Below are 26,575 nucleotides of genomic sequence, written 5' to 3' on the forward strand. Positions count from 1 at the left end.
TAATTTTCCAAATAAAATCTAACTTGATCTACCTTTATAGCAGGTATAATAAATGTATGCGTTTTAACTTGTTAGTGATGTCTGGGCAAAAATATTTAAATAACAACTGTTGTTATAAGTGCATGGACATGCTTGTGTACATTTTCTGCATTCTGCTTCCCCTGTTATTTTTACTCAAATCCAATTAGCTTGTTTTCACTATAGACAAAGTGATTATGTCCGTTTCCATCATAAAAGTAGATAACAGGCAGACAGAAAAGCTTAAGTTGAGGATTATGAATTAGTCCCAATAATTAGTTGAAAGCACTGGTGAATTATCATTTCAAAGATTATTACTTTTTTTATTAAATAACTTTATTGAGATATAATTCCAATACCATAAAATTTGCCCATTTAAAGTGTGCAATTAAATTGTTTTTAGCCTATCCGCAGATCTGTGCAACTATGATGACTGTCGATTTTAGAACATTCTATCACTTCCAGAAGAAATCCCCTATTTATTCGTCACCCTTTTGTCCCCTGTCTCCCTACTTCAGCCCCAAGCAACCACCATTTCCCTATTTTCGACTGTCCTATGAAGACAATCATATATCATGTGAGAAACTTTTTGTCATTATTTTTTGGCAAAATCAAGCTAAGTATGTTGGCAGATAAAGGGAGCATCCCGAAGGATGATGGCATTGTCCATGTTCCTCCAGTGATACTATTTTACGTGCCTCTTCTGTAGTTGTTCATTCCAGCTCTTAACTCTAATTACTGTTATTCTCTGCTTACGAGTAGTTTCTTTTCTCTAAATGGAAAAATAATGGTTAGCTGTATGTATCTTCCCTGCACTCCCATGCCCATAATATGACTGATTGATTAACTGATTGATTGAATAGTAATAATATTGAACTAAACAGATTATTGGGCAAGACTCCTGATGTGATAAAAGCATTCGAGGTTTTATTTGGTGGTATTTCACAGTAATGCGGTAAAAATCATTGTGTAGCGTCCTTCTCAAATGCTTTAGATGGGGTTTCATTCATATCCTTCTTCTGATAGAACTAGCTATAAAATCCACTATACTTTGTAAAAAGAATGTTACAAAGTTGAACGATGTATGTGTGAATGTTACCAGGGCTGTGCTTTAGAACACTGCCTCCTTTTTCCTAGCCTTGGATTTCTCCATAAGCTGAAAATAACACTGCTCAGTTAATTCAAGCGTTCTCTATACCAGAGCCGCAGCCCCACCCAGGAGTGCCTTGGAAAGAAGATGGTGGTGAAAGCCTTGCCCTAATCTCAGGCCATTTACCTTCTAGTGAGAAGGTAGACTTTCATCAAATTGTTACCTAAAAAAATGTAAATCACAGACACAATCCAGTGCTACATAACTGAATTATTTCAAGTAAGGAGACACTGAAGGGGGGTTTTAAGCCAAAATTTCAAAAATGGAGAGATTTTCCAGGTTACGAGGGAAGGAGGAGCATACCAGGCCAGAGAACAGGGGACTCCTGGACTCCAGCTGGACTCCTTCAGGCTCAGGGCGATGGAGGTACAGGAGCTGCTCTGGAAGAGAGGCTGTTCAGAGATTTTCATTATTATTCCCATGTCACTGAAGCCTATCACCTGTTTTAAATGAGGCAAGCCGCATAATTTGATTATTGACTGGAAAACCTTAAATTTCCCTATGTAGGCCCTGAACTAAATCTAATTAACTGTGACAGCTGAGCTGCTCACATTTTCTCCAGTAATGAAGGAAGTATAATTTTGAGATCTAATTTTATCTTCCGAGTTTTGTCTTAAAATTTAGTAATTACTAAAGTCATTTCCAGAAATTAATTTTAAAAGTGTGTCAGAGCTCCAAATGTCTAATTTAAAAGAAAGAAAGGAAAAAAAAAAAAAAAACAGGCCAGGCATATGGCTTATGCCTGTAATCCCAGCACTTTAGGAGGCCGAGGCAGGAGGATCATCCCAGGTCATGAGTTCAAGATGAACCTGGCCAACAAGGTGAAATCCCATCTCTACAAAAATACAAAAATTAGTCGGGCATGACGGTGGGTGCCTGTAATTCCAGGTACTCAGGAGGCTGAGGCGGGGAATAGCTTTACCTGGGAAGTGGAGGTTGCAGTGAGTCAAGATCGCATCATTGCGCTCCAGCCTTGGAACAGAGTGAGACTCCATCTCAAAAAACTAAAATAAAATGAAAACCGAAAACCAAAAACCATGTTTGGATTCAAACTATTCAAATCTTAGGATAAGTTTTACATATGAAAGAAAAATGACGGTAAAATAAAGGTTAATTACATTTTTGCTTTTCAAAGATACTTAAGATGGTCTCCCCTTAACCTTGGGGGATTCATTCCAAGACCCCCAGTAGTTGCCCAAAGCTGCAGACAGTATTGAATAAATCCTATATTGCATGTAACATATTTGCTTACATACGTATATTCATGATAAAGCTTAATTTACAAATGAGCATAGCAAAAGATTATTAGTAACTAATAAAAAGATGGAACAATTATAATAACAGGCTGTAATAAAAGTTATGTGAATGTGCTTCCTTTCTCTTGCCAAATGTTGTATTATACTATACTCTGGATAACTGAAACCATAGAAAGTGAAACACAGATAAGCAGAGGATTACTGTACACGTCTGGGTATTGAAGAAACAATGGGATTATTGATTCAACCCTCAGAAAATCTCTGTATCAACAGCCTTTTCTATGGACACCAAGAATAGGTTTCCCAATGTCCTGCCATGGTAACTTGCATTAATAATCTATGCATTGAAAAAAACATTTGAGTTCAGTAGTAGAATGAGAGAAAAGAGTGAAATGCAAAACAGCTAAAGGAAAATACTCATAACAGCCTCACTGATGAGACCAGCAAAAACATTGTTGCTCCCCGTCTCAAAATATCTGAATCACAATATCTGGATGACAGTTTCATCTTTTAATTCTACCTAAAAGTTCATTAGTTAATGATTCATTTGAGTTAACCAGCTTTTTCCTTCTAAGAAGCGGAGATGCATCCTTAATATCCTTTCTAATTTCCAAGTATCTCAAGAAGCTGTCGGTGACCTTAGGCTTGTCCTAGAAAAGCCTTAGACTTCAATCATTCATTCATTCATTCATTCAATTCAACAAACATTTCAAAGATAAATCTGATATTATTCCAAGCACTGGCGTTACATCAATGCACAAAACAAACTGCCAAAAAACACCTGTGCCCTCAAGAAATTTGCATTCTACTTAGGGATGGGAAGGAGAAAGAAAACTATTAATAAGTATAAGAAATGAATAAATAGCACCTTAGAAGCTGATGACTCGAATGTGACAAAATAGAGCAGATAATAGGGGACCGGGAATTTGGAGTGCTGACTCATAAATATGAAGGGTCTTAGATGGGATTAGTCCTAATCTTATTTACAACTTTAATGCTATGCGAGTTTCCTCATAAATCTTAATAGATGGGCTGTGTTAGCATAATAGCCATCCTTTATTCAGTGTTTGCTGTGTGCTAAATGAGCACTTAATTTCCACTGAACTATAAGCCACGAATCACTATCTCTGCTCAGACCACAAGCAGGGTCATCTTAGACACAGTCACTGCTTGTTAGGGACACAGACCAAAAAGCAGAACAAGTAGGAGCCGTTGTAACCTATGCCAGCGACTTCCCCGACAGAGCTGAGGGGTGAGGTGCATGAATATTGGGTTGCTGAGAAATAGTGAGGAAGAGGGAGTTGAGCAATGGATTTGAAATTCAGTGTGGGCAGAACAGCTTTCATGATCTTAATTATCACATTTCTTCTTAATATTCTGGAAGTGTTAGGTACTCAACTTGCCAAGAAAAAAAAATTAAATATTTCTGCTTTTCTGCAAAACTATTGACTATTTTATATTTAAGTATACTGGCAATTAAGTGTTAAAAATGGACATGCATGGGAAAAAAGAATATCTCTTTCAAAATCATTTTTTGGTACTAGAAAAAAGGAGCTTAGGTGGTTTACATATTCTGAAGATAAAACAACATCAACGGAATTCAGAGCGTCCTTTCAACCAGCCTGTGTTAAAAGTTTTGTGCTTCTTTTTTTCTATGACATTTTATTCTTCTATGTACTGATTTCACTTTTCAGTCTTCTCAATTCTGTAATAAAGAAATGGGATTTCTGTTCAGTTTTGAAGGGTTTAGTTTATTTTCTTTCATGTAAGTTTAGTTTACTTATCTTTCGTTTTTCATATCTCATTTGGTTAAATAAAAAATAGTACTACTGCAATATTCTTGGCAGTATGTTTCACTCTGTAATTTGTTTAGTATGTGCATTCACACAAAGAGGAATTCAATACTGAGGAAGGAAATGCAGATGAATCTCTGGTTTTCATGCATATGCACATTCTGATTTTGTTTATCCATTTGTGCAGGTAAAAGTCTCTCTGCTTCCTTAGCATCCCAAGGGGTCACTGTTCCACCAAGGGCCCTTGGCTGCCAGCACAGAATAACTTAGCAGGATAACAGAAATACATAATTATATGGTGTTTGGAATCCTTAATAAGAATTTCTATAACAGACAGCACTGTTAAACATTGAAGAGAATAACTCTCTAAATATGTAATCAAAATTTGTTGATAAATGAAAACTTCCAAATTTAATCGTTATTATTGGATGTCCCAGCAAAATTCTAAACAGACTGATCATTTTCACGGAATCACTATCTACTTAGTGGAGAAATAACACAAGTTTATTTAGATTCTTCCTGGTGTCCACTTAGCATTCCCTTCAGAGCCTGCATGGTTTCTCAGCTAAAAGTAGCACATTTTTTTTGATTAAAAAATACAATATATGATTTTCTCTTTTCAGGGAGGAGCAGAACATAACATTCCAGTTGTTGTTTCAAAAATCTCCAAGGAGCAAAGAGGTAACCTGTCCACAGAATTGTATTCCAGCCATTTATTTGTAAGGCATTGTTTTTGAAGCGTGAGATGATATTTAAGAACCATAAATCGGGATGTGATTGGCTGGCTCCAGCTTCCCCACCTTCAGTCATTAGTGGCTGACTCTGCTTCCTGAGTCCTTGCCTTTTATCCTCCTGTGGGGAAGAACTTCTTTCACAGAAGGGGCGCAAGGATGAAAATAGAAATCTCTGAAAGCAGGTATGAGATAGGGACTGCACAGCTTTTCAGTTGTTTTATTAAACCAACAAACATACAAAACTAAGGATAACAAGCCCCGTCAAGTAAAGACAATTTTGGGTATCTGTTTTTCAGTTCTCATACAGAGTTTTACTCAGCTACCAATTCATATGAAACTGTAGGGAAAATAATGGAGATAGAAAGCAGATGTGGCAAGAACTGAAATTAGTAAAACAATGTAATGTTTCAGTATGAACTTGGAACCAATTCCATAGCTGATGGATTGAATGTCTGCGTCTTAAACTTTTTCACGGAGACCTAACAGTCGTAAGTGCATGAGAAAATGTGGTCATCTTCCCTTAGAAGAGTGACTAATGTTTGTCAACTATTAGGTCTGCAAAAGTTAAAGTAAATGGAAATATCTCTGCGTGTGTTTCAGTAATTAGGCTGAATCATATTGTTTTGAATTCCCATTTTTTTGTAGATCTTTTAAGATGCTAACCATAAAAAAACCCTTACTTTTCTGTTTATAAGTTTTACTTTTATTAATTGAAAGCCCTTTCGTCTGTCTAACAGAAACAGTCAATGCGTTATCAACCATGGTTTTTCATTTTTCATTTACAGCGGAGCTTTCAGGCCTACTTTTTATTGGAGATGCAATTCTACAGGTATACATTTTGTCATTATATATGCCATCTAAACGTTAAAACAATTTACAGTGTGCCATGGGAAACTATGCTTTTCTTTTCATTGCAGATAAATGGCATTAATGTGAGAAAATGCAGACATGAAGAAGTGGTGAGTTTCCTCTTTCCTAATATCATAATTTTCCCCATGTGCAAATAAGAATTTAGTGCATTGCTAAAAACTGTCATTTCATTCATTAGGTAGATATGACATTTATTTAGGGTGATATCAAATTTTCAAATGTTCTCTTAATTGATTTTTTAAAAGTAGAAGTAGATTAATGAGTCCTTTCAAGGATGAAGTGTGTTTTGAAGAATTCTTACTTATGGATGGTCATTTTCTGTGTTTTTACAGTTTTTATATCCACCCTTACCAGTCAATGTCCACTAAATATACCACTGGGGGAAATAGATCTCTAAATCTCTGTAGATGTTTAAAAGCTTAAACCATACATTTATGCCTGTAGAATCTCAGACAGTACACTCAGTTCTCCCTACTCATGGGTTTTCACATGGGCAGATTCAACCAACCACCCATAGTAAATATTTGGGGAAGAACAATAAGAAATAACAACTAATAATAAAAATAATACAAAGCAATATAACAACTATCACATAGTGTTTGCATTATATTAGATATTACAAGTTATCTAAAGATGAATTTGGGCATACAGGAGGATGTGCATAGTTTATATGTGTTGTACTGGCCTAAGCATAGAAAGTCAACACCAACACAAAAGTATGCCAAATTGCAGGGTCTTTATTGCCGGCGGCCACGGAGGACTCATGTCTCTCCAACCCGTGGCCCCGAAAGGAGGGTGTGAAGACCTTTTATACCCATAAAACCACCTCGGGAGTGAGGGTGAGGGGCAGAGGTGGGGGTGAGGGGCTTCAGGCGTTCTGAGGGCTAGTGGGTTCTGTAAATCACCTCCTGGGCCGAGATGAGGGTGAGGGGCTCTGGACACTCCAAGGGCCAGGGGACTTTGGACATTCTGATTGTTACTTAAGTGGTTCACAAAAGTCAAGATTAGCATTTGTTTACACTTGGATAGGGTGGAAATTACAGTCATGGGTTTGGACTGCTTGCCTGTCACATTTGGGTTACAGAGAGCAGTTTCAATAGAAAGCCAAGGTATGGTTGAGGTATGCAATTTTATGGGGCTTTTACCATGTCACATATGCAAATAATACAATATTTTATATAAGGGACTTGAGCATCCATGGGTGTAGGTATTCTCTGAGGTTTTTCCTGGAACCAATCTCCCACAGATAGATTACCTAGGAACAAACGAAAGGGCATACAAAGACTGCATGTGTGTGAGTGTGTGTGTTTGTGTGTGCAGGTGTGTGTGGTGAGAGAGAGGAAGAGGAGAGAGAACCTTAAACTCAAGGCAGACACGTTTAGCACTAGACAGAGTAGTCATCCAGTTTTACTGCGATGTTTTCTTAGATTTGTAAATGTGCAGATTCCCAAGCCCTAGAGTTGGATATTCTAATTCAGCAAGTTTGGGTGGGCCCAGGGATGTGGATTTTAGCAACCAACCTAAGTGGTTCCATTATAGGTGACCTCTAAGGTAAACGCTCAGAGAAACTGAAAGCTTAAGGAACTTCTGTTGAGGGTGGTGAAATGACATTAAAAAATCAGAAAAAGGAACAGGACTGTGGTAGACATTCTGAGACATGTCTGTCGTGGTTGATTGAATACATTCTAAAGCCTCACTGATTTCTGTAACAGCTACTATGGGAAATACTAGGGGAGAAATTGTATTTAAAAGTTTATACTCAAAGGTCAAAGAAAATAAGGAGCACTGTAGGCCTTTCACTCGTCACAGTTCTAGTTTATTTGGTTTTTGGATAGAATGCTCCTCTGTTCAAAGCTATTTGAAGAAAACTATGTTGATACATTTCAATCTCAGAGCAGCAACCTAAAGTGTCTGTGAAATGCCACGCTGTGGAAGTGCTGATAGGAAGGAGGGTTTTTAATTAGGAACACTTCGCATAACTAATCAAGGTTTTTAGTATTTGTCACTTGTCTTTGTCTTCTTAAAATCTTATTTGAGCCATGCTCTTGCTGCTCTGTGCTCAACTTCATGTAAAATATACTTATTTCAAGTCCCAAGTTTCCTACGAATATGTGCAGAGAAAAGTAATATTTTAGAACAAATTTGTAAACAAGTGAGAAACCAGCACAGCACAGAGCCTTCTATTTTGCAGATTCCTACGTACATTTTAAGTACAGTCACATAAGCGAAGCTGCTTGTAACTTGACTCTTTCTTCAAAAGTACAAAGTGATTTTAAACTCATTATCTAGGGAGTAAACACAAGCGCATTCTGTTTTAGAACCACATGCTGTTAGATGGAATGCAATTTGCCTTAGAAGGCAGGCAGGATGCTTATACAAACTGAGATGGAGCTTTGATTAAACAGATTAGTGCGGCATGAAAGATTAGAAAGGGCTAATATTTCCACTTCTGAATGGTTCTCATTCTGTTATAAAGCAAAGAAATTTAGGATTGTATTGCAAATTGTATGTGGTCCTTCAGAATAAACTTTTATTTTTTTCTGAGAAGCTTAACTCTACCAGCTTTGAAATATGGGTAGCAATATTTTTATTTATTTCTAACCTTTGAGTTTCCCACAGCTATTAGATGCTTTGCTCTCACTGCTTAGTAGCTAAAGCCAATAGACTTACACCTCAGTAGAACAGAGATACTAATTAAATGTTTAATAATAAACCTACAAGAGCAGAAAAAGGTATAACAAGCTTAGAGAATGTAGGTGGTTTTGAACAAGCATGCTGATATTCCACATTTCTTATTTCAAATAGCATGCTGTTATGCCACATTCCTTGTAAAATACCAAATTCAGAAAGAAATTGGGCAGGTATGAAAGCATGTCATTTGTGCACGTAACTTTAGTTTTATGCACCTACTCTATTCCTTGTTGTTAGAAATTCTGCATTCAGCCTCTAATCAGCTTTACTGTCAGGCAGGCTTCAACAGTGTAAATGTTACTTTTGTGTTTGAGTTATCAGGTTTGATACAGAAGGGGGATTTTACATTGTCCACTGTGGGTGCTCAGTAGATTTTTGGATGGGATTCTGTAACAAAATACCAAAAATTAGACCCCTGAAGCATTTGCATCTACTGTATATATTTCTCATGGGACCAGTATGGGAGTGTAGCAGGTGAATTGCCGGCTTAACTCACATCACCCACTGCATTCTGGCTGGAAGACTGTTAAGGAAGAGAAGCCCACAGCCTCCTCATGAAGGGAAACTAGAGCCAGTGCCCATCACTGCTTGGCATGCAGCTTGGTGGCCACATAGGGCCTCAGTGTTGAGCAACAACTCTGCAGACCCCAGCTCAACCATTACTAACATTATAATTTAAGGCAAACAAAATGAACTGGCCTTTTCTATCTGTCTGATATGTATTCATAAGAATGAGCGACCAATAAATGTTATAGGAATGAATGAGATTAACATGTGTGAAACTCCAAGCATACACCTGGCAATTAAGCAGTCATACATTATTTTGATGCCACCAAATGGCACCGCTCACATGATGCTGTTCTTCTCAATGTTCCCTCTTCGTGGGCACTGCCATGTCAAGGTGGGAGACTGACTGATTAGAACCCATGATGGGCCTTGCGGGGGGTTGCACACAGACAGAGTCAAGGCTGCTGATCAGCATCCGATGCTCCCTCCGCCAATTCCAGTGAGAAGTTGACATGGTCACCCACAGCAAGAGTGGCAAGATCCTGTGAAAAATGGGGATTCGTCGTTCATCCTAGCAGCGTGTCTTTTTATTTTCCATGTGAATGTGTTTTGAAGCTTATGAGTTGTGCCTCCAAGACACCAAAGCCCCTCAAAAAACAATCTATTGCCACTGCTGATGTTAACATTGATGGTACTTTCCTTACGACTGAACCCAAGACACGTTAAGCTGGTGGTTATGTCTATATCTTGTCATCTGTATTTTTCTTTTGCTTAACAAGCAAACTGATCACATATCAAGAATTGTCTGAGTGGTTGAGCATGGTGGCTCAAGCCTATAATCCCAGCACTTTGGGAGGTCGAGGCGGGCAGATCACTTGAGGCCAGGGGTGCCAGACCAGTCTGGCCAACATAGTGAAACCCTGTTTCCACTAAAAATACAGAAATTAGTTAGGCATGGTGGCAAGTGCCTGTAATCCAAGTTATTTGGGAGGTTGAGGCAGCAGAGTTGCTTGAACCTGGGAAGCGGAGGCTGCAGTGATCTGAGATCATGCCACTGCACTCCAGCCTGGCAGACAGAGGGAGACCTGTCTAAATAATAATTATAATAATAAATAAAGAATTGTCTGAGTGCTATCTATGCAAAAAGCACTGAGACTGAGTACTTTGTGTGAAAAGAAAGACTATACAAGTAACTCTACTGATGTAACCTTATTGATATGTGGGCATTGCTTCTTTAGATTTTAATAATGGTGTATGCAAAAAAATTGAAGAAAACTATTAGAAATGGGGTAATATGAAAACAATGTTTATTTACAATGGTATTTAACATAACAATGATGATCTATCCACTAGAAATAATACAAATTAAGATTTTACTATAGCAGCAAAGTGTTTGTTGAATTAAAAAGCATCCTGCTTCTAACAAGATAATCTATTCATATAACTTAAGTTTCCATTTATGAGAGTTTTGAAAGAGTAGATCATTAGGCAAAGCAAAATGGATGCATAGCTGACTCCAGAGGCTTCCTTTAAAGTAATATTTCCACTTTCAGACTTGAGATTTATGGGTTTCCAAAAAATATGTTCATCTCCTTTTTGTTTCTATGATTCTCAGAATTTATTAGGTAATTTGAATTGCAAGTAATTAACACCTAATTCTGAAGTTATGATTGTGAACTAAACTCTAAGAAAACCCCGTAATTCTAAAAGAATAGAATGAGTAGCTAAAATTATATAATTTAAAATGACACCTTCATACAGTGAAAACAAATGCTGATAAAACCTAATGCAAAAATACTTGTTAAAAGCATTTTTCTTGTTATGATATATGCTTAACTTTATTCAAAACTTCCATTGGAGTAAGAACATATTCTTTTCACTTTAGATTAATCAGACAAAAACAATACAAGAGTTATAACAAATCATCTGAAGAAAGGCATAAATTTATATATGGGAACAGTCTGGGAGGCTTTATGTGTCACTAAGGAACATATTTAGGATGTGAGTTGAGCACACAGATCATTTTAGATTAAAATATCATGAGTTTCAAATCATATTTTACCTAACTGCTGACGATTACATTGTTTACAATCTGGAAACGGGTTTTGGGCTCTAAGTGATTAATACTTCCTTAAGAATTCTAACCATAGTGGATAGTTTTTCTTTGAATTAGTTTTCACCAAGGAAAGCCATATACAATGTAATTTAACTTTAATATTTCCCAGGGCTCTGTGAAATGTTGAGTGCAAACCCAAAAGACCAGAAATACTGTTTGCACTACGTCTGCAGTTGAAGAGAAATAAAATATCCTTGTCTTATTTACAGACTTAGCTTTCCATTAATACTTTCAGAAATGCCTTTTTTGCTAAACCAACATGTCTTTCTCCTACAGAGGTTATACATCTAGACAGCACAGGAGAATTTTAATGACATGTATGCTTGTACCCCTGACTGCTGTTTCTTATCAAGTCCTTATTAGTGGTCTTACTTTTCTAGTGACATTGGACAACTTAGAGAACCGAAAGACCCAATTTTGCAAAGCTCCGTCTAGAATGCTCAGTGAGATGTACATTCTGGGCAGTGTGTGCTCTGCATTTGTCTATCAGTTATAAGCTACCCAGTTGAAACAAAATTACTTTCAACTGGGTAGCTTATAACTAACAGAGGTTTTATTTTTTTTCTTACAGTCATGGAGGCTGGGAAGTCCAAGTTTAAGATGCCAGCAGCCTTGGAGTCCAGTGAGGGCTGCTCTCTGCTTTAATGATGGTGTCTTTTTGCAGCCTCCTCTGGAAGGGATGAAAGCTGGGTGGGTCTTCACATGGCAGAAAAATTTTGAAGGGCCAAGCGGCTCTCTGAAGCTCTTTTATGAAAGAATTAATTCTGTTCTTGAAAGTGAAGCCCTCATGATTTAAGAACTTCTCAAAAGACTGCACCATCTGCTACCACCACAATGGGGATCAAGTTTCAATATAAAATTTGGAGGGACACAAACATTCAAACCTTAGCTCCTCCTAATAGTGAGACAAAACCAGGCCTGGAGAACCACTTACTTAGTAGGGCCCCCACCAATTTCCTTAGAGAGGAGAGTAAAAACAGGATACCTCCCAGCACAACTATACTAGGTCAATCTGGGAAGAGAAAGCTAGCAAGGCAGGTATGGTGTGCCTGCAGTCCCTTCACACATCCTGCAAGGATCTTCTCAGGCACTGCCCTCTCTGGGAAGTTGGAATGAGGAATGTGTGTTACACAAATGCCATAATTTTCACAGAGTTGACATTTTATTTTCAAAATAATCAGTTGATCAAGCCAAGGAGAACAAACCATATGAGGATGGAGGTTTTAAGGCAAGGTAAAAGTTTTGTCACACTTTCCTTTGTGTGGTGTTGATAAAGGACATCAATCTCCCTGGCCCTCATTTCTCTCATCTGAAAGATTGAGAGTTTGAAGCAGATTATTGCTTATGTCTTTTTCAGCTAAAACGTTCAGTTCATTCATTGTCAAAGACAAACATTTGTTAAAGCCCGCAGAACTGCAGCACACAAAGAGGAACCTGTAATCGGCCTCACCCTGGGCCTCACTGGATGACAACACAGCCACATGCTCAGCAATGTTCACAAATGTCCCACACCAATGCAAGATCTTAATAAGAGGGGAACTCTTTGTATCCCTGACTCTTTCTGAATTCTCTATCAAAAGACAATTTTAGGGCCTTCCCAAGGAGCAAATCTACAATCTTAAGCAAATGGATACAGAGATGTGAGATTAGGTAGAATGTTTTTACTCCTCTCCCCATTTGAAACACTTTTTGTATGATGATAAATAATTCTTTAAAGGTACAAATAATGCAGATAAAAGAGAAGGAGAAGAGAAAACAGTAGGCGAGGGTTGCTGGTAATTTTATTTAAGAATGGAGCGCAGGCAGACAAGAGGAGAGGCGTCTAAACAGCCAAAGGGCTGCAGCTAAAACCTCCGTCCAGCAAACATCCCCACTGCAGGCCTCAGATGGGAATCGCGGTTGGGAGTGTTGACAGGAAGGGCTGAGGAGGTGTAGCCAAGAGCAGGCAATCGAATTGGAGTTCAAGAGGCTCTGAGTATTCAGCCCCAGGCACTGCCATCAATACAGTGAGAAGTACTTTCTGGGCAGTAAGTGCTCTGCGTTTGTCCTTTCAGCTCTCAGAATACTGGCAGCCGGTTTCACCACTCAGAGAAAAGGGGAGAGGATTCTTTTTTAGTGAAATTGATCTAACAGAAATAATCCACAAATAATAGGTTTGGATTCTCCTGGTGCAAACAGGGTTCACCCTAAACTGCACGATGGAGCCCAATGGATAAACCATGCATCCTGTACCTAAGGCTGTCAATTTGCTTCTCAGTGTCTCTCTCTCAAATATTTTGTGATACCAAAGGATCATCAAGATTTGAAGAAAATGATCCACATCAAAGGCAGAGGCTAAAACAACGAAAAAAAAAATCAAGGAAACAGACAAAGCAAGGTTTATTAAACAAAAGCATTTTATACTGTAATGTTTTCAGATAGATGGTGAAAATCAGTCTGTAAATGAACTAATGCTACCATTATATATAAAAGGAACATGGAGAAAAAGATAAAGAGCCCTTGGATATTAAAATGTTGTTATCCATTTTTAAAAATTAGATTGCAAAAAAGTTGGGAAACATCTCGAAATGGAATAAAGTTGCAAAAAAGAAGGTGATATGATAGACCAAGAATATGAGAGATACTCGATTCAATAATTTTTATGTTGAACCAATATTATTCAGAAATAAAATACTCCATGAAATAAAAGGAACATCCATTAACAAAAGAATGATACAAGAAAAATATCCAGACTTCTTGTATATGTTTTCCAATAGAAACACAATACCAAGTAACAGAAAATAATTTGAAAAAAGCATGTTACATGTCGATGTTGTCATGAAGTAGCATCACATTTTGATATTACTTTGCCTTTCCCTAATGACTAAGAATATTAAACATCTTTTCTTGTGTTTATTACATATTCCTATATTACTTTTATTAATTGTGTTTGCTGCTTCTTACTTATTTCTAAAAGTTTGTTTGTGTAACCTGGATATAAGTTAGATATACAATTCACAAATATCTTTTCGTAGGCTGTGACTTAGTCTCAATTACTTAATGGTGTTTTTTGAAGCTCAAAAGCATTGGTGGTTTTGAAGTCTACTTTATCAATAATTTAAATTTGTCAGTTGTGCTTTTGGGGCCTTAATAAATCTTTTCCTAATCTAAGGCCATACAGACTTACTGCCATGTCTTATTTTAATGGTTTTATAGATTTAACTCTTTATATTTATGTCGAAGTTCAATTTTCAGTTAATTTTTGTATACGGTAAGGTGAGGTGTCCCATTTATTGAGAAGACCATTCTTTCCTATTATATTGCCTTGACACTTCTGTTGAAAATGAATTGCCCTAAATGTTAGAGTTTATTTCTAAATTCTTAAAGCTGTTCTATTAATTTATTCACAAGTACTTACAGTAGTATTACATTCTTGATTCTTTTCACTTCATACTATGTTTTGAAATTAAACATTATAAGCCCTCAAACTTTGTTCTTTTTATATCTGATTTTTAAACAAACTGTTTATATTAGAATGGTTTTAGTTTTTATTTTTTCATTTGAGTGTTTTTGAATCATGATCCTAAGAGAGGAAGTAATTAAAATAAAAGATTAAAATATACATTTATTTTGAATTTTTATATTTTTTCTCCAAATGAAATATACCCTTTTTTACACATAATGATATATATATATATTTCAACTTTTACTTTAGATTGTGGAGGTAGATGTGCAGGTTTGTTACGTGGGTATATTTCATATTGCTGAGGCTTGCGGTATGAAACATCCGTTGCTCAGGTCTTGAGCATATTACTCAGCAATTAGTTGTTCAGGTCTTGTACCCTTCCTTCCCTCCTGTCTCAGTGTCCAGTGCTGCCATCTTTGTGTCCATGAGTACCCAATGTTTAGCTCCCACTTATAAGTGAGAACATGTGGCATTTGGTTTTCTGTTCCTGTATTATTTCACTTGGGATCATAGCCTCCAGTTGCATTCCTGTTGCTAGAACAGACATGATTTAGTTCTTTCGTACTGCCATGTAACATTTCATGGTGTATACGTACCACATTTTCTTCATCTAATCCACCATTGATGAATACTTTATATAATCCATCATTGATGGATACTGCCATATAACATTTCATGGTGTTTATGTACCACATTTTCTTTATCTAATCCACCATTGATTCCATGACTTTGCTACTGTGAGTGGTGCTGCAGTGAACCTGTGAGTGCATGTGTCTTTTCTGTAAAATGATTTGTTTTATTTTGGATATATACCCAGTAACTTGAATGCTGGGTCAAATGGTAGCTATATTTTAAATTTTGGGGGAAACCTGCAACTGCCTTCCACAGTGGCTGAACTAATTTACATTCCCATCACAGAGTATAAGTATCCCCTTTCTCTGTAGCCTTTATTAATAGCCATCCTGACTGGTGTGCCATGGTGTTTCCTGGTTTTAATTTACATTTCATTGATGACTAGTGATGATGGGCATTTTAAAATATGTTTGTTAGCTGCTTGTATGTCTTCTTTTGAGAAGTGTCTGTTTATGTCTTTTGACCATGTTTTAATAGGGTTATTTGTTTTTTGCTTGGATTATTGTTCCAATAAAGACTCTGGATATTAGACCTTTGCTGGATGCATAGTTTCTGAATATGTTCTTTCATTCTGTAAGTTATGTGTTTACTCTTTGATAGTTTCTTTTGCTGCGCAGAAGTGGTTTAGTTTAATTAGGTCCCACTTCTCAATTTTTGTTTTCATTGCAATTGTTTTTGAGGACTTAGTCATAGTTTTTTTCTGAAAGCTGATGTCCAGAATGGTGTTTCTTAGGTTTTCTTCTAGGATTCTTACATTTTTATGTCATACATTTAACTCTTTGATACATCTTGAGTTAATTTTTGTATATAGTGAAAGGTAGGGGTTTAGTTTCTTTCTTCTGCTATGTCTAGCCAGCTATCCCAGCACCATTTATTATATAGGGAGTCCCTTTCTGGTTGTTTATTTTTATCCACTTCATCAAAGATTAAATGGCTGCGGGTGTATGGTTTTATTTCTGGGTTCTCTACTCTGGTTTTAGATTGACAGAAAATTGCAAAGATAGCACCAGAAATTCTAATATATCCCTCACAGGTGTTTCTCTACTAATATTATCTTTTGATAACAGGAAATCACTATTCATATATTATTACTAAGGAAAGCTTAAACTTTATTCAGGTTTCATTAGTTTTAACCTAATGACTTTTCTTTCCTCTTCCAGTATCCCATCAGAATACACATTGTATTTAATAGTCATGTCTCTTCAGGGTCCTTCTTTTTGATTTTTTGATGATTCTGAAAGTTTTAAATAGTACTGGTTAGGTTGTTTTGTAGAATGTCCTTCAGCCGAGATTTTTCTGGTGTGTGTGTGTGTGTGTGTGTGTGTGTGTGTGTGTGTACTGGGTTTATGTGTTTTTCTAGAGGAAGACCACAGAGTGAAATTGCCATTATTATCACACCATAGCAAGAGAAAACTACCAGCATGACTTATTACCATTGATAATAACCCTGATCACTGGACTGAGATAGAGTTTTTCAGAATTCTTCATTGTAAATGTACTTTTTCTTTCCAGACTGTATTTTCAAGAAATATGCCCCTATGCACAATGCCAATTATTTAGTTGAAAAGTGTGCTTTACTGTGTGAGGGCAGGCTATCTGCATAAATTATTTAGAATTCTATTAACAGAGATTTATCTAGTCATCTCAATTTATTATTTATCCGATCATTTTGATAAATTACTATGAACTCATAAATATCTATTTTATATTTTGGGATATAATCCAATATTATCTTATATATGTTACTTGTCAAATGGGTCCAGTTTTGGGATTGGGAACTCTTTCTATTGATTTCAGTGTCACTTTTAAACACCCTAATATAGTAGGTTTATTTTTATTTTATCTTATTTTTTTATCAGCTCCTCAACTTCTGGTGCTAACATACTTTTCAGGCAGATCTTGCATATTTCCTGCTAGTCCAAGAATTAGACATTTCCCCTAGAAACTCTGCTTGCCTTTATTAGAGAATGATATTAGAAATCAAAATCTGGGTTCTAGGTGTGCAGAGTAGTGGTGCTTCCTTGGCCTTCTCAGCTAGTAAGAGAACTTGTGTATACATGCCTGTTCATATATAAAGAGGCACACCTCAGAAATACAATGAAATATATGTATGTATATATGCCTGTTTGTATACACATAGAGGCATACCTTGGTGATACTGTGGGTTTGGTTCTAGACACTGCAATAAAAGACTACATATATGGTATATGTACTCTGTTCTAACGATGGGTGCACCAATATCTCAGAAATCATCACTAAAGAACCTGCACCTGTAACCCAAAGCCAGCTGTACCCCAAAAACTATTGAAGTAAAAATAAAAAATAAAATGAGAAAAAAGAGAATATCACATTATAGCAAGTCATGTAAATTTTTTGATTTATGTAAATACCTATATGGAAGTGCATATACAAGCTATATTTTAAAAATACTGTAGTCTGTTATACCTGCAATAGCATGATTTCTTAAAAATGTATATACCCTAATTAAACATGCTTAATTACTAAAGACACTAACAATTATCTGAGCTCTCAGTGAGTCATAATCTATTTGCTGGGATAGAGTTTTGCTCAGTGTTGATGACTAATGACTGATTAGAGTAGTGGCTGCTGAAGGTTGGCGTGGCTATGGCAATTTCTTAAAATAAAACAATGATGAACTTTGCCATATCTATTGGCTCTTCCTTTCATGAAAAATTTTTCTCTAATGTGATGCTGTTGAATAGCATTTTGAACTTCTTTTGATATTGGAGTCAATCCTCTCAAACCCCACTACTGCTTTATTAACTAAGTTTATGTAAATTCTAAATCCTTTGTCGTCATTTCAAGAATGTTCATAGCACCTTCATCAGGAAGAGTTTCCTTTGCAATAAACCACTTTCTTTGCTCTTCCATAAAAATCAGCTCCTCATCTATTCATGTTTTATCATGACATTGTAGCAACTCATTACATATTCAAGTTCTACTTTTTTTTTTCTTTCTTGAGACAGAATCTTACTCTGTCACCAGGCTGGAGTGCAATGGCATGATCTTAGCTCATTACAACCACCGTCTCCCAGGTTCAAGTGATCCTCCTGCCTCAGCCTCCCAAGTAGATTGAATTGCAGGTGCATGCCACCACACCCAGCTAATGTTTTTATTTTTAGTGGAGACAGGGTTTTTTCATGTTGGCCAGTCTGATCTCAAACTCCTGACCTCAGGTGATCTACCTGCCTTTGCTTCCCAAAGTAATGGGATTACAGGAGTGAGTCACCACGCCAGGCCCAGGTTCAACTTCTAATTCCGGCTTTCATGCTATTTTCACTGTTTGTTGTTGTTTCCTACACTGAAAACTTGAACCCTTCAAAGTCTTCCATGGGGTTAGAATCAACTTTTTCCAAACTCCTGTTAATGTTGATATTTTGGCCTCTCCCATGAGGCAGAAATTGTTTTAATGGCATCTAGAGTGGTGAATCCTGTCCAGAAGGTTTTCAATCAACTTGGCCTGGATCCCTCATAGGAATTACTATTTTTGGAGCTATCACCTTATGAAATGTATTTTCTAAATAACAAAACCCAAAAGTTGAGATTATGCCTTCATCCATGGACTTCAGAATGGATGTGGTGTTAGGAAGAATGAAAACAACATTAATCTTGTTTTGTATCTCCATTGGGGCTCTCAGGTGACTAGGAGTATTGTCAACAAGCAGTAACTTTTGAAAGGAATCTTTTACAGACATACTGTAAGCAGTATGTCTCAACAGTGAGCTTAAAATATTTAGTAAACTATGCTGTAAACAAATATCTTGTCAATCAGACTTTGTTATTCTATTCCTAGAGTACAAGTAGAGTAGATTTAGTTTAGTTCTTAAGGACTTAGCATTTTCAAAATGATAAACAGGAATTGGCATCAACTTAAAGTCACCAGCTGCATTAGCCTGTAATAGTACAGCCAGCCAGTTCCTTGAAGCTTTGAAATAGACATTGACTTCTCCTCTCTAGCTATGAGAGTCCTAGAAGGTATCCAGCAGAAGGCTATTCTGTCTACAGTGAAAATGTGTTGTTTAGGGTAGCCACCTTCATCATTTATCTTCGCTAGATTTCTTAATAACTTTCTGCAGCACTTACTGCTTCTCCTTGCACTTTTATGGCATGGAGATGGCTTCTTTCCTTACACCTCATGAACCAACCTCTGCTAGCTTCCAACTTTTCTTCTCTAGTGTTCTTCCTCTCACATTTCATAGCATTAAAGAGAGCTACAGCCTTGCTCTAGATTAGGCTTTGGATTAACAGAATGTTGTGGCTGGTTGGATCTATTCAGACAACTAAAACCTTCTCCATATCAGCAATAAGGCTGTCTGACTTCTCACCATTTGTATTTTCACTGAAGCAGCACTTCTAATTTCCTTCAGTAACTTTTCTTTTACATTTATAACTTGGCTAACTGCTGTGCAAGGGGCCTAGCTTTTGCCCTGTTTTACCTTTCAACACGCCTTCCTCACTAAGCTTAATGAGTTCTAGTTTTTGATTTAAAGTGAGGGGCGTGTGAATTTTCCTTTTACTTGAACACTTATAGGCCAAGACAGGGTTATTACTTGGCCTAATTTAAATCATGTGTCCCAGGGAATAGGGAAGCCTGCAGAGAGGGAGAAAAATGGAGAAATGATCAGTCAGTAGAACAGGCAGAAGCCACACAACATTTATCAGTTAAGTTTGCTGCCTTATATAGGTGTGGTTTGTGGCACCCTGTAAATAATTACAATAGCAACATCATGGATCACTGATCATCAAGAGGCTGAAGCAACAGTGTCACTTGGTCTGGGAGATGGAGGTTACAGTGAGCTGAGATCACACTACTGCACTCCAGCCTGGGTGACAGAGTGAAACTGTTTCAAAAAAAAAATCACTGATCACAGGTCACCATAACAGATACAATAATTTCTGTTAAAATAATGTCTGTTAAATAATATCATAAAAAATCTATTTTTCAGGTAGTTTGACCATCTGAGATAGTCAAAATATTGTGAAAATTACCCAAATGCAACCCAGAGACACAAAATGAGCACCTGCTGTTGGAAAAAAAAATGCTCTGATAAACTTTCTCCACACAGGCTTGTTACAAACCTTCAGTATATTAAATATGCAGTATCTGTCAGTTAAGTCAAGCACAAGGAAACAGGTGTGCTTGTATCTGTTCATACACATTTCTATATGTAACTGTTATTAACGATCCCTGAGTTTATACTGCTGTCTCTAACTCAATCCTTTATCACATGAGACACCACAGCCTCCTCCCCTTGCTCATCTGTAACCTCCCATTCTAACAAATGGTTATATTACCTGTCATTCATTTATTTAATTCTTCTAATCTACTATATATATACAGCAGTATCACAGCCCATTTCACAGTGGGAAACAATTTTATCAGGTAGAGTAGAAGAATTACGCTCAGTTCCTTTTCTTTTTGTCTTACAGACTTTAAGTGAAGTTGCTTCAAACATTTGTAATACAGTAAGAATTTTTTGTCACATTCTGCATTTCATCATATCTCTCAGCCTCCTAAGTTGTTTTTATTGCAAGAGTTTCATACATTAAATTTAACTCTTTGATTGTAAGCTCAATGGATTTTGACACCTGCATAATATCATGTCTGTAGCCACCATTACAAAGTCATATGGAATAGTTTCACTGCCCTAAAAAATTCCTCTAGGATCCATCTGTTCCATTTATCCAGGCCATGACCATCAGGAAGTCACTGATCATTTCACTGTTTCTTTAGTTTTTCTTTTAACAGAATACTAAATAATTAAAACTGTAGAAAATCTAGCCTTGGTGGATTGGCTTTTTTCATTTAGCAAGGTGTATATAAGACTTTTGACTGTCTTTTCTTCTGTTTTGAATGCTTTTTTTTCTTTTTCTTGTTACTGAATAATATTTCATTATATGGACTCAGTACATTTTATTTATTGATTTACCTGTTGAAGGTCATCACACTTGCTTCTACTATTTGTCAATTATTATACAAAGTGCTATAACATCCCCATGCAGGGTTATGTGTGGATATATTTTTAAAAATCAATTGGCTCAAAAGGCAATTGCTGAATTGTATGGTACGACTATCTTAAGCTTTATAAGAAACTGCCAAACTGTCTTCCAAAGTGGCTATACTATTTTGTGTATCACCCAGTAGTAAAGGAATGTTCCTGTTGCTCTGTATGCATGCCAACATTTGGTGGTGGTAGTTTTTCTGGATGGAAACCATGTTAATAGGTGTGTAGTAATATCTCATTGCTGTTTTAATGTACAACTCTCTAATGACAAACGATGTTGAGACTCTTTTTATGTATTTATTTGTCTTATTTATATTTTCTTTGGTAATGTATCTATCCAGAGATTTTGCCCATTTAAAAAAATTGGGTTGCCTGCTTTCCAATTGTTGCATATTGAGTGCTTTGTATATATTGGATACAACTCCATTATGATGCATATGTTTCAAAAAGATTTTCTCAGTATTTTTGGCTTGTATTTTCATTCTTTTAAAAGTACATTTTGCAGAGGAAAAGCTGTAAATTTTAGTATATTCCAGCTCATCAGTCTTTTATTTCATGAATTATGTCTTTGATGCATCTAAAAGCTAATTGCCAAGCTCAAGGTCACCGTATACTCTACTTTCTTTAAGAATTTTTATAGTATTGCATTTTAAATTTAGGTCCATGATTAATTTTGAGTTCATTTTTGTGAAAGAGGTAACATATCTAATTTTATTTTTTCTTGCATACTACTTTCTAATAGTTTCAACACATTCGTCAAAAAACTTACAAATTTTCCTTGAAGTGCCATTGTTTCTTTGTTGATCAATTGATTATACTTGTGTGGAGCTATTTCTGGTCTTTTTGTTCTCTTCTATTGATCAGTGTGTATTCTTTTGTCAACACCATGCTGCCTTGTCGTAGTTTAAGTTTTAAAATTGGGAAACATGAGCCCTCTTTTTCTTTCCCAATATGCTGTTGCCATTTAAAGTCTTTTGCTGTTTCATATAAATTCTAAAATCACTTTTAAATATCTACAAAATAGCTTTTGGGATTTTGATGAGAATTTTAGTAAATCCATTGATCAGCTTGAGAAAATCAGCATCTAAACAATGTTGAGTCCTCAAGTCCATGAATATAGAACATTTACTAATTTAGACTGTCTTTGCTCTGTCATCAGAGATTTGTAAGTCTCCATATATAATTTTATACATATGTTGTCAAATTTGTACCCAAGTGTGTCAATTCTTTGGTGTTATTATAAACAGTATTGTTTTTCAAACTTCAAATTTCAGTTGTTTATTGTTGATAAATAGAAAGTAATTAACACTTCTATGTTAAATGTCTATCCTTTAATATATACTTCTTTATTAGTTCTAAGAGGTTTTGTGTTTTGTTTTGTTTTTGTTTCTGGTAGATTTTTTGGAATAGTGAGTTTCTTTGGAATGCAAGCTTTGATTCACTCATGCGTAACTGGAATAAATCTCATTTGGTGTGGTGTATACATTACTGAGTTTGATTTGCTAATGTTTTGTTCAGTCATTGTAGCTATATTCATGAGAAATATTGTTCTTAATTTTTTTGTAATGTGTTCAAAAACTTTTGTGGGTGTTAGGTTAATTATATTATCATAAATGAGTTATAAACTGTTGCCTCTTCTTCTGTGCTCTAGACAAAATAGTGGAGAATTAGTATTATTTCTTCATTAAATATGTAACAGTATTTAAAAATATTTTTTATAAGGGAACTCTCTAGATTTGGTGCCTTATTTGTAATGGTATTATTTATTGGTTAGATATCTTTAATAAACATAGACCATTTCATATTATCTATTTCTTCTTATGGCAATTGACCCAAATCATGTAAATTATCAAATCTGTAGACATAGAGTTGTTCACAGTGTTCCTTTATTAGCCTTTTAGTATCCATGGGATCAATAAGGATGACCTCTTTCATTTCTGACACTAGTAATTCGTATCTTTCTCTCTTTATTTCCTGCTGAGTCTCCTAGCAATTTATCATTTTCTTTATCTTTTAGAAAAACAAACATTAAGTTTCCTTAATTTTTTCCTGTTATTTTCTGTGTTTGCTTTCCATTTCATTGATTTCCCCTGTAATTTTTATGATTTGCTTTCTTTTTGCTTTAGGCTTTGATTGCTGCTCTTTCTGATTTTGTGTTGTGAGGGCTTAGATCATTGATTTTAGCCTTCTTTACTAATACATGCGTTCAGTGGCATACATTTATCTCTAAGCACGGCTTTTCCTGGATGTCACAAATACTGGTAAGATTATTTTCACTTGTCTTAAGTTCAAAATATTTTTAAATTCTCTTCAGACTTTTCATAAATCACATGCTGTATAGAAGGGTAATGAGTAATATCCAAATATTTGGAGATTTTATTGCTATCTTTATTTTATTGATTTTTGGTTTAAATTCCTGATTATCTGGGAACGTATTTGGTAAAATTAATATTTTTTTAATAGTTAAAATGTGTTTTCTGGCGTAGAGGATAGTCTGCTTTTATGATATTTCCATATAAGCTTGGAAAAGTGTATATTTTGCTCTCTGTAACTGGTATATTCTATAAAAGTCTTTTATAACAATTTGAATGATGGTACTGTTCATTGCAACTATATTTTTAAACAACTGTTACCTGCTTGGACTATCAATTTTTGAAAGAATGCCATTGAAGGCCACAATTATAGTATATGTCTATTTCTCCTTTCGGTTCATTCAGTGTTTTTGCCATACATATAGTGACATTCTGTTGTTAGATGGTTTAATATTGCTATGTCTTCTTTGAGATTATTTTGCTTTATCTTATTTAATTCCTCACTTAATCATTATTCAATTACCCTCCTTACCTTTGACAGTTCTCCTTGCTCTAAGTCCCCTTTGTCTGCCATTAATATATCTCCTCCGGCTATCTTTACTGTTAGCAAAGTGTGTTTTACTTCATCCCTTTACCTTAAACCTCTAGAAGTCTCCATTGAAAATGCGTTTCTTATAGAAGTTAGACTTGGATCTTTTATATTCCCTTGATAATTTGTTTATTTTGGTTGATTATTTAGACCATTTAAATATAAAGTTATTATTAATATACCTGAGTTAATATCCACCATGTTTGTAACTTTTCTCTATTTGCTTCATTGGTTCTTTGTCCCCCTCACACACTCTTTTTTAACTTCCTTGGTTTACCTTAAGCATTTGATTAAGCCCATTACGTCTTTTCTCTTACTGTATCAATTATGCTTTTGAAAATAATTAGTGTTTGCTTTAGTTTCTGCTATATGTATTTTAAAATCTGCGTGCACTTTCAGAGAGCACTGTGCTGCTTTTTCATGTGTAATACAGGTACCTTATCACAGAAAGTTCCTAATTCCTCCCTCCCATCTCTTGTCAGTTACTATCATTTTACTTATCCATGCTCTTTAATCACCCCACATATTGTTAGTATTGCTATTTAAAACAAAGAGTTATGTTGACAATCAAAAACGAGAGAAGCAAGATAATTTATTTACTTTCATTTATTCTTTCATTGGAGTTCTTTGCTTGTGTGGATCTGAGCTTCAGACTTATGTTTCCAATCCCTGCAGGAATTCCTACAACATTTCTTGTAGTGCAGAGCCCCTGGCAAGGCATTGTTTACTATTGTTTGTTGGATTAAGAGTTTATTCCTCCTCTTTAGAAGCATAGTTTCCTGGGACATAGACTTCTGTTGGTGTGGTTTTTGTTTTCAGCATTTGACATGATTCACTTTTCTCTCCTCTTGTTTTCTTGGGTTCTAAAGAGACCCAGTGGTCTCATGACTGCGCTCCCTACTCCCCTGCTGTCATTCAGACATTAGATTAAAAGTCTCCTTATTTGCCAGGCCTGGTGGCTCACGCCTGTAACCCCAGCACTTTGGGAGGCCAAGATGAGCAGATTGCTTGAGGTCGGGAGTTTTAAACCAGCCTGGCCAATATAGTGAAACCCGATTTCTACCAAAAATGCAAAAATTACCCTGGCTTGGTGGCGCATGTCTGTAATCCCATGTACTTGGGAAGCTGAGGCAGAAAAATCGCTTGAACTGGGAGGCAGAGGTTGCAGTGAGGCAAGATTGCACCACTGCACTCTAGCCTGGGTAACAGAGACTCTGTCTCAATAAATAAAGAAATAAGCAAACAAACAAATAATTCTTATCACAGAAACCTTCTCTGGCAAGTCACATAATAGAAGTTGTTTGCCCTTTTGGGCTGCCCAGCATCACACAAACATTCTTACATGAGGGAATATTCCAAGACCATTGGGAACAAGTCCTTGTCTATAACAACAACAATGAAAAATGAATGGAAGGAATATTCCATTCAGTTCTCTGCAAAATAGAATATTAACAAAGCAACAAAATGTAGCCAAACTCAATACTCCCAGTAATAAACTTTAATCCTAAAAAACAAGAGTGAAATGTCAATATGAGATTATGTCCTGTGAAGAAGAACAGCCAAGACATCAGTGCCACAGTATAAATTTCCAGGTGTCAGCCCTGGTAGAAACGTCCTAAGCAAGACATTTTAAAAAAATGACATAATAGTAATAATTATTATTTTTGTGGAGACACCCTTGTTCCTATCAGAATGTATTTTGATAGCCATTGCTTCAATTTTATTTGCTAATACCTTTGTGATATACTTATAGTCTATGTAAATTATAAATTGTCATCTATGTATAATACTAAATAGGAAACAGCAAGATATTACTACAACCTCGTTAGAATGGCTACAATTCAGAAAATCAACCATGCTGGCAAAGATGCAGAGCAGCAGAAACTCATTCACTACAGCTAGAAATGCAAAATGGCACAGCCACTGTGGAACACAGTTTGACAGTTTCTTACCAAGTGAAATATTATCTTAATATACAATGCTACATGCATACTCGTAAGTATTTATTCAAGAGAAATACAAATATGTCCCCACGAAAAAAATATACAGGATTTTTCATATTTGTTCATAGCAGCTTTATTCGTAACTAATAGAAACTGAAACAAAGAAAAGCAGACTGTAGTAAAATGAAATACTATTTCAGAATAAAAAGAACACAGACTACGTGACCTTATATGTAGAAATCCCTAAAAAGTCCATAAAAAAGTTAAAAGTAGTAATTTTAGCAAAATTGGCAGATAGAAAATAGACACACAAAAGTCAGTTGGAATTCTATACACTAACAGTGAACTGTCTGAAAGAAATTTTATTTAAAATGGCAAAAAATATAATATTTAGAATTAATGAAGGAAGCAAAGATTTGTATACAGAAAACTCCAAAATATTTCTGAATTAAAGAAAGTACAAGTAAATGGAAAGATGTTCTATGTTCATGG

General features: G+C 35.9%; 1 protein-coding gene and 1 long non-coding RNA gene across 2 annotated transcripts in view; both read left to right on the top strand.

Annotated features, from left to right (window-relative positions):
• Nucleotides 1-26,575, top strand: part of SNTG1 (syntrophin gamma 1) — a 384,071-nt gene that overhangs the window by 60,551 nt on the left and 296,945 nt on the right. The window contains exons 4-6 of the mRNA XM_032296050.1: nt 4,841-4,898; nt 5,737-5,780; nt 5,869-5,910. Coding sequence (XP_032151941.1) covers nt 4,841-4,898; nt 5,737-5,780; nt 5,869-5,910 — 144 coding nt within the window. The remainder of the gene's footprint in view (nt 1-4,840; nt 4,899-5,736; nt 5,781-5,868; nt 5,911-26,575) is intronic.
• On the top strand, nt 15,734-25,687 carry LOC116563434. The gene is made up of 4 exons (XR_004274392.1): nt 15,734-15,832; nt 16,726-16,728; nt 21,869-21,878; nt 25,676-25,687. It is a non-coding gene; the product is annotated as an uncharacterized LOC116563434 (long non-coding RNA).

The sequence above is a fragment of the Sapajus apella genome, unplaced genomic scaffold (genome assembly GCF_009761245.1).
Source record: "Sapajus apella isolate SASKATOON/1434 unplaced genomic scaffold, GSC_monkey_1.0 scaffold35, whole genome shotgun sequence".
Classification (NCBI taxonomy): domain Eukaryota; kingdom Metazoa; phylum Chordata; class Mammalia; order Primates; family Cebidae; genus Sapajus; species Sapajus apella.